The 7,900-nt window shown below is 45.2% G+C and overlaps 1 protein-coding gene across 1 annotated transcript in view; it reads left to right on the top strand.

Annotated features, from left to right (window-relative positions):
• SOGA3 (SOGA family member 3) overlaps window positions 1-7,900 on the top strand; it is a 49,491-nt gene that overhangs the window by 1,770 nt on the left and 39,821 nt on the right. Inside the window, exons 2-3 of the mRNA XM_039707126.1 lie at window positions 5,391-5,567; window positions 7,714-7,895. Coding sequence (XP_039563060.1) covers window positions 5,391-5,567; window positions 7,714-7,895 — 359 coding nt within the window. The remainder of the gene's footprint in view (window positions 1-5,390; window positions 5,568-7,713; window positions 7,896-7,900) is intronic.

Below are 7,900 nucleotides of genomic sequence, written 5' to 3' on the forward strand. Positions count from 1 at the left end.
TAGTGTCCAAAGGAATATTGTTTACCTTCAGCAGCCAGTGAGCATGCTATACAAGATGCAATGAGACAGGGTATGAGACTGATTAATCCAGAGGAATTCCATATTTTGGCTTTCATTCCCGGAGTCTAAGCTATAAAATTTTCTCTACTGTTCCTCTACCATTAGCCTCATTAAATAATCAATGAGGTTTAGATACTAATGCAATATATAGACTATTCAGATATATGCATGTATGAGTGTCTGCTGTAATGTTATCCTCTGAAAAGAGTATGAGAAAGTAGAATGGCAGCAAACACGGCAATATAGAGATCTTTTTCAGTGTTTTAAATTCAAAATTGATACTATTTTTTAATCATTCTAGTAGCATAAAGTATAGAAATTCCAGAAGAGACAAGGAGAGATTGATAGAAATTTTTTTATCATTAGAAATGGTTGAGCAGAACTGGCCTGTTTCAGGGCATGTTCAGTTCTGCTACTATCTCTGAACAATAAGTACAATTGATTGCTGCAGGAAAAAAACCCCAGGATTATGAAACTTCCTGAAGCCTTTGGAAAGGCTGAATGAAATGTGGGATAGCAAAATTAGAACATAGCCTTTATTTTAAAATAATTTAGTTAGTAAAAGCAAGAGACCTAATTTCACCTAGTTTAATTCCTCATTGTTGGAACAAGATATGCCTCTAATTTTCATTACAATTTAAATTTTTTGTGCCTTCTCACAATCTTGTGAGTCTGAGAATCCAGTGAGGTGTTTGAATGCAAGGGTTAAACCAAGAGAGGTCTGACAGAGTGCATGAGATACAGACTTCCTGAACTGGGATACAGGTGATCCCTTACAGGTATGGTAGCTGAAGCTGCTTCCTTTACATAACAGTAAAAAAACAGTGAAAGGCAACATGACCTACTTCTCCCATGGGAATGACTTGCCAGGGAGGGTGCAGATGGCATTTCTGTACCTTTGGTGGGGCATCCTGTCCCCTTTGTAGGTAGGGTCTGCTAATGAACAGAAGGTGCAGCCTCAGTGTGCCATGCTATAGCTGTCTCTGGCTGAGAAGCAGCTGTTAAGGAGGAGGAAAAAGGAGGGAGAAATGGCAATCAGACCACCATGACTTTACATAATGATCTGGCTAAACAGGTATGCCAAACTGTGTCTTTTAACAAAATATTTGGTGCTGTTATTTCCATCCTACTGAGTTGTATGAATTTAAAATACTTGGGGTTTAACTTTGTTTTTTCAGCCAAGTATTATTTCTATCTAACATCAAGGTTTCTTCTTTTTGAAGTGTGATGGTTTGGTGCTGCACAATTTTGCTGTGCATCCTCTCAAAAGCTTATCCATTTACAAGTATATAAGAAAATAGAAAAGTTGTAATATATTCATTGTTTATTCTCAAATTTCCACTTGAGATGATTATTCAGTGTATTAGAAAATAGGTGAATTAAAGAATTAAAGTGTCAAACTTTTTTTTTTTTTTTTTATTGTATGGACAGAGAGAACGGGCCTTGGCCTGGGGTGTCCAGCACATCCTCCTGGGCAGGGAGATAAACTGCAGCCTCTGCCAGCTGGGGCAGTGCCAGTACCATGAATTAGCACAGCATGCTCCAGAAGCTTCTCTTTCTGAACAAGCATAACCCAGCATATTCCCAAGAGGGCAGAGGAGGTGAGTAAGCAAGTGCAGAAAGTACAGCAATTGTGAGCAACCCAGGCATTTTCCTGGAAAAGCATCCTCTCCAAGCCACTTCTGAAATCTGTTATTAAAGTATTCTCTACTGAAAGCTAGGAGGTCATACTTTGGTCACACTTTTAGGGTGTTATGTAAAGGGATTCTCTTCTTAACTTAGGAAAACAAACTTATATGACTTAAACTAAACTCTGCTTGGAGGAGAAATTCTTCCTCTCCTTTCTCGTCCTCTACTTTCATCTCTTGCTTAACTGCATACAATTTAATTCAGTTGTAGGCTGAACACAAAAATGTGTCTACATGAGCAAGCAATAATGGGGACTAGAAAACAAGGTATTCACAAATCTAATTTGAGTCAAAACAATTCTAGCTATTAAAGGCAAAAAAGTAATGAAAAAGTCATAGGTATGCTCTACCAGGGTGCAGCAGGTTGCTAATGCTCTGCACAAAAATAAATCTAAGGAGGAAGAATGAAATAGAAATGAAGAAAACAAAATAAGGTGGAAAAGAGAAAGGGGGTGAAGCTAGCATGATACTAACAGGATAAGAATTGTCATACAGAGCCAGATCAAAGGTTTTTTATCTTACTGATAGGTGTCCAGCTGTGGTCAATAGTAGATGTTGGAAGAGAATGCACAAACACATGCTCTCTCCCAGACCATCTCTCAGATCAAAAAAATAGTCAGAGAAAAGGTGGATTTTGAGCATGTTCACCGTCTTTTGTCTTCAACTAATTTTTCTTCTGTTGCTTTCTTCAATCACTTTTTAAACTCATCTAGACCCTTATATTCACAACATTCTGTGTGTCAGGGAGTTGAATAGCTTAACCACAAGGACTGTTTTCTAGGTTTTTGGAATGCATCACCTGCTTGTTTCTTTCCTTCACGTTTGCATCTCTGCACCATTTGTGTGGGAAGATACTGTGAGTGACAGTGAACCTTTTACACTTGCTTATCTTCCTTACTAAAGATCCTAGGGACTTGCATCACGTTTGCCCTCAGTCACCCTGTCTACAGTCTAAAGACTCCTCTCATACCTCATCATTCCTTGAGCAGAGACACTTCAGGCCCTGGCCACCCTCCTCTGAACCTTACTCCTTTTTACCATGTCTGGTTTGAGATGGGGAACCAGAACAGCTCTCGGTAATCAAAATCGCTCTGCACCATGGAATTACGCAGGATCATTAATTGTATTTTCTGGTTTGTTCTCTACTTCTCACTAAATAATTTCTGATATTCAATTTCTGTTGTTTTCCCTGACATTTGAGCCAGTGTATTTGTACAACTGTTCTGCACCGTGTCAGTGTTTCATTTCTGAATGACAATAGTCAGCTGAAATCCTCTTGTTTTCTGTGTGAAGTTAAGACCTTTCTTTCTGTACTATTTCAATCCACAGGTTTTTAGAGACTCTACAACAAGATCTGCTCATAAATGGAATTTTTACTGTATTAATTTGTATATATGGGTCTCTTCATACTGCACTTACTCAAGGGTAGATACATTATTGTATCTATTATATCATGATCTGTTAGTAATAGAAAATGCCCAGAGAGATCTGGGAAAAAATTTCCTAGTGGAAAATACATCTTGTATTAGAAAAAGAATACTTTAATTTGTATTGATTTTATCCATTTCCCCCAGAAAAGTAAATTATATGAGTAGAATATTTTTGTGCCCATGTCAATTTTTATAACTCTGTCAGCACTGATGTTTAGACAGAATGGAAATTTTGAGAATTAAGTCAACCATACAAAACCACACTGAGAAATTGGCAATTTTTACCACCATAAGATTGATCTTTACTATCAGACATATGGTCTGACAATGTAGGTGAAGATAATCTGATGACCTGGTTTTCATTTGGACACTACTATGAGAAAATAAGAATCTGTACCTTTCCAAAAGTGTGATCAAACTTGTTGTAGGTGGTATGAGATGCCATCACATTGCATAATTGTTTTTTGTTAAAAGTTCATCCAGGCAACTCACCCACCCAGGGAGCAGAAAGGATGGTAAATAATGTCCAGTGCTTAAAAGTAGGGACTGTTGTGCTTGTTCTTCTGAATCATATTGTGTCAATGAAATGTTATGTTGTGTGATGCTGTCCTTGATACTTCTATTCTGTATATTCACTGAGATCAGGATGTTCTAGCAGAATCTATCTAGTGCTTCTTTCATAGGAAATTTTCTCAACTCCTACTCCAGAAATATTTTTTATTTTCACTTCTCATGTTTCCATCCAATTATTCTCTTTACTTAGTATGAGTGCAGTTGTTTTTTTATGAGTTTCAAATGCCTAAAAAATCATTAAATATTAATAATTTTAAAAGTATCTTTTCATCGCCCCAGTGATTTTCTTATTCAGCATCAACGTTCCATTTCCTATTTTCTGATTGCCCTCAACTCATCACATCTATATATATCCTGTTCATGCAGTCCCAGGGCTCAAGTCTGGAGGACATGCACCTGCATGGGGGGAGTACCTTTCTGCACGCCAGACATGCTGGTTTAGATGAGCTGAGTCCTGCTTGGCATATCAGGAGAGGTGGAGAGGACTGTCAGGAGAGGGGGAGCTGGAAAGGGGGCAGCCTGTCTCTCCTGAGCTTGCCGTCGCCAAGGACCGCACAAGAACCTCAGAGATAAGTATATATCTACACGCAATGTACAAACCTATGCGCGTTTGTATATTTTGTAGGCGTGCTGGTGCATGTGTATGCACGCACATTAGTGTACAAATGTAAGGCCAGTGTATATGTGTACATACAGTTTATATATAGACATATGCACGCATGTATATGCTAGTATACCTAAGGGGCACGAAAGCATTGCTTAATTAACCTTCGGGAGGAGTTTCCAGCGCGGAAACCCAGTCTCCCCACGGCTGGAGGGAAGTGTCCGCCGCCCCTCCTGCCGTGAAGGCGCTGCCGGGGTTGAGGCAGAGCCCAGGAGCTCTCCCGAACCTGTCAGCTGCTGCAGCAGGAGAGAGAGGAACCCCAAAAGGAGCGGTGCTCCCCCTGAGGCTGTTCTTGCTGGGTGTTCGGACAGACACAGGTGGGTCCGGGACACTCCCACACACAGCCATCACATGGCGAGGGTCCCTCCTCGGAGGGGGGGGAGGGAAAGCAAGCCTTTCCCTGTTTTTCTTTGTTTGTAATTGGGAAACACTTCAAGCGCAAAGTCCTAAGAGCCTCCTGAGGTGCTTCAGAACAAAGGTAAATTCACCTCACGATAGAACAGAGAGGTAAAACACATCTGCCCGCGACACGAGTAAATAAAGGGTCAGTGACCCGTTGGTCCCCGTGTTGAGGCGCGTAAATAACGCCATGGAATGGTCTCCAGCAGCCCAGAGACGGGGCTGCCTTTGTCCCTGCCCCTCCGGCGGCAGCGGGCTCTTGCCGAAGGGGCGCAGGCGAGGACGGTGAACAAAGGGAAGAAAGCTCTGTCACCGCAGCCCTGCCCGCACAGAAGGTGCCCGGCACCCCTGCCCGGCCCGAGCAGGCTCCCCTGACGGGGACGCTAAATAATGGATCATCATCGATCGCATTGGGAAGCGAAAGCGGGCGCATCTCTTGCTTGCAGCCTGCTCCTTCCCCCACTTGCGCTGTAATCCTATTCCACCATGTGCAGATAGATGAAGGGACGTAATTCAGCCTTCAGGCCTGGGCGGGGTTCTCGCCGTTTAATCTTTTCCTTTCTCTTCCCTTCGCTGCTTTCTTCCCTTCCCCCCTCCCGCCCCCCCACCCCTTCCGTCTCCCAGGCCCGGTGAGGTCAGCTCATGAATATTGCTTCATTTTCCTGAGAGGCTCCGGCAGCGGCGGGTACCTCGTGTGCGGTGCCCGGCTCTCCGTGCATGCATTTCGCCAGCCGGGCAGCGGCCAAAGTGGTGGTGAGTAATGCAGATGCTTTAGATCCAAGCCTTTTTTTTTTTCTCTTCTACTTTTTTTTTTTTTCCTTCTCCCCAAAAAGGAAATATTATTCCTAATGAAGATGTTAAAAACCCGCCAGGTATGGGGGGGAGTACCTTCACAAATCGCGTCCGCACCTTTAAACCAGGACAAAAGGCAGAAGCACTCCCAAATCTTAAGCCGCGTTTGCGAATTCTCGGCGGGGCAGAGGCGGATGCCGGTAGGACGAAAGGGCCAGGGGGATGCCCCGCCCGAAGTTCGGGGCACGGGAGAGTCCCGCGCTGGCCCGTGGAGCCACCGGACTGCTCCCTTTTGTTGCTTCCATTTATTTACCCCTTATTCCGCCTGGACAGCTGTTCCCGACAGGAAAACCTGCGGAGACGCCGCGTCCCGGCGCCACGTGGGTTTGTCTCTGGGGAGAAGGTCGAGCTGTAGAGTTTTGTAAGGACAGAGATTTTGGACTTGGTCTCAAACGGGGCTTTCGTTGTGCCAGTTAAAAATGTAGAAAATTACATATATATATATATATATATGTATATATGATTAGCCAACTTAACCCCAGGCGGTAGCGGATCTTGGATTTTGGGGCATGCAGGGTAAGGGGTTGTGTTCTGGCAGGTCGCGGTTGAGTCTGATGTCTTAGTTGCAGTAAAAGTTCCCTAAAAGATTCAGGTGCAACATAGGGTTCTTGATGATTAATTACATTTCTTGTATTTCATACCTGTATAGCTCCAAACAATGGTAGGGTGGGAATTCTGTTTGTGATGGCTAATAGAAATGCAAGAAAATCTTTTATAAAGTGTTGTCATACAAATTTTATAGCTCTATACGCTTTTTTTAAAACTAATTAATGCTTGGGAAGTGTCTGCCAAATTGTGTCATTCTGAGCATTAATTTCCAGAATATTGCTTTAAATCAGGTTATTAATGACAGTGCATCTGAGAGGAAATGATGTCCTCCTGCCAGTGACAGCAGAGCAAACACAGCCTCATTGTCTAGTATGTTCGAGGGAGTAAACCAATTGTCAGAGCACAGTATAGTCTCTACATTGATTTTGCCCAGTCGTGCTTCTTTCTTTATTCCCTGTTCTAGCAGGGAATGGTTAAGCCGTGTTCTAGGAGGGAATGGGCAGGCCATGTTAGGAATGCTGTCATTTCTGCTGTTGCCCATGTTTTCTCCCTAAGGAGAGTTGAATAAAGGCTGTGTGAAAACAGTTTGTGGATCATAGCCATTATTTTCAGAATATATTGGGGACATTAGCAGCATGATATGGCTTTTAACAGCCCTTTTTCATAATCGTTTGTTGTCATGAAAACTCTGGTTGTGTCATTATAGCGGCAAATTGCCAAGTGAGCATCCTTCAGAGAATGCCACATAACATTTTGTTCTGGGTGAGGGTGTATTCCTTGCTTCCTCTGTTTTGAAAATCTGCTGGAGTGATTGTGTCTGAGTCCTGTATAACCTATTGATATGCATAACTGGTAACAAAAATGAATCGGTCTTAAGTCCTGACAGCACCTCTGCATAACAAACTGGGGCAAATATGTGTTCAGAAGCTGACTGCGAAACCCCTTCCCTTTATGACCCTAGATTCCCGAGTCACCTTGCCCCGGAAGAGTCGCTGTCAAAGCTGAAGGGAAATCTGTAGTTGCTTCCACGTGTGCAGCCTTTGTACAGTAGCTTTCCCCCACTGGGCTGTGACAGACACTGGGACGAGGCCTTTCAGCAGGCAGACAGGTGCATTAGCAACCCAGGCTTGGTGGTGAGGACAAGGGAGAGGGAAGTTTGTGTGTGGGAGGAAATTCATCCCTGGTGTGGCAGTCCGGTGGGGGAAGTTCGGCACTGGGGCAGGGGACACGCCCCTAGGTGCAGGCGGAGTGGGAACAGGTCTCAGCCTCAGCCGAGCCCTTCGGGCCCTTCCATGAGCCGCTCCGCTCGGCTCTGGGCTGCGGCCTCGGCCGGATTCTCCCCGGCCTCTCCGGGGCACCGCTCTGCCCGCAGGTGGGCGCGGGGCAGGGCTGGGGGCCGGCGGGGAGCGGGCAGGCTGGCCGCCGCCTTGGCCAGAAAGCCCGTCTCCCCGTCCTCCCCGTCCCCACCCCGACCGCTTCTCCGCTTCTCCTCCCCCAGCTCTCGGGGCGGCGGCGGCGGAGGAGGCGGAGGACACCGCCGGTGATGGACGCGTCCCCGAGATAGCCGCCGCCATGAGCCAGCCGCCTGCAGGGGGCGCGGCCGCCGAGCCGCGCCTGCATCCCGAGGGCAGCAGCGGCAGGAAGCAGCCGCGGGCATCCTCGCCGGCCCGGGCCCGCGACGCCGC

The sequence above is a fragment of the Passer montanus genome, unplaced genomic scaffold (genome assembly GCF_014805655.1).
Source record: "Passer montanus isolate IOZ18808 unplaced genomic scaffold, ASM1480565v1 scaffold2, whole genome shotgun sequence".
Taxonomy (NCBI): domain Eukaryota; kingdom Metazoa; phylum Chordata; class Aves; order Passeriformes; family Passeridae; genus Passer; species Passer montanus.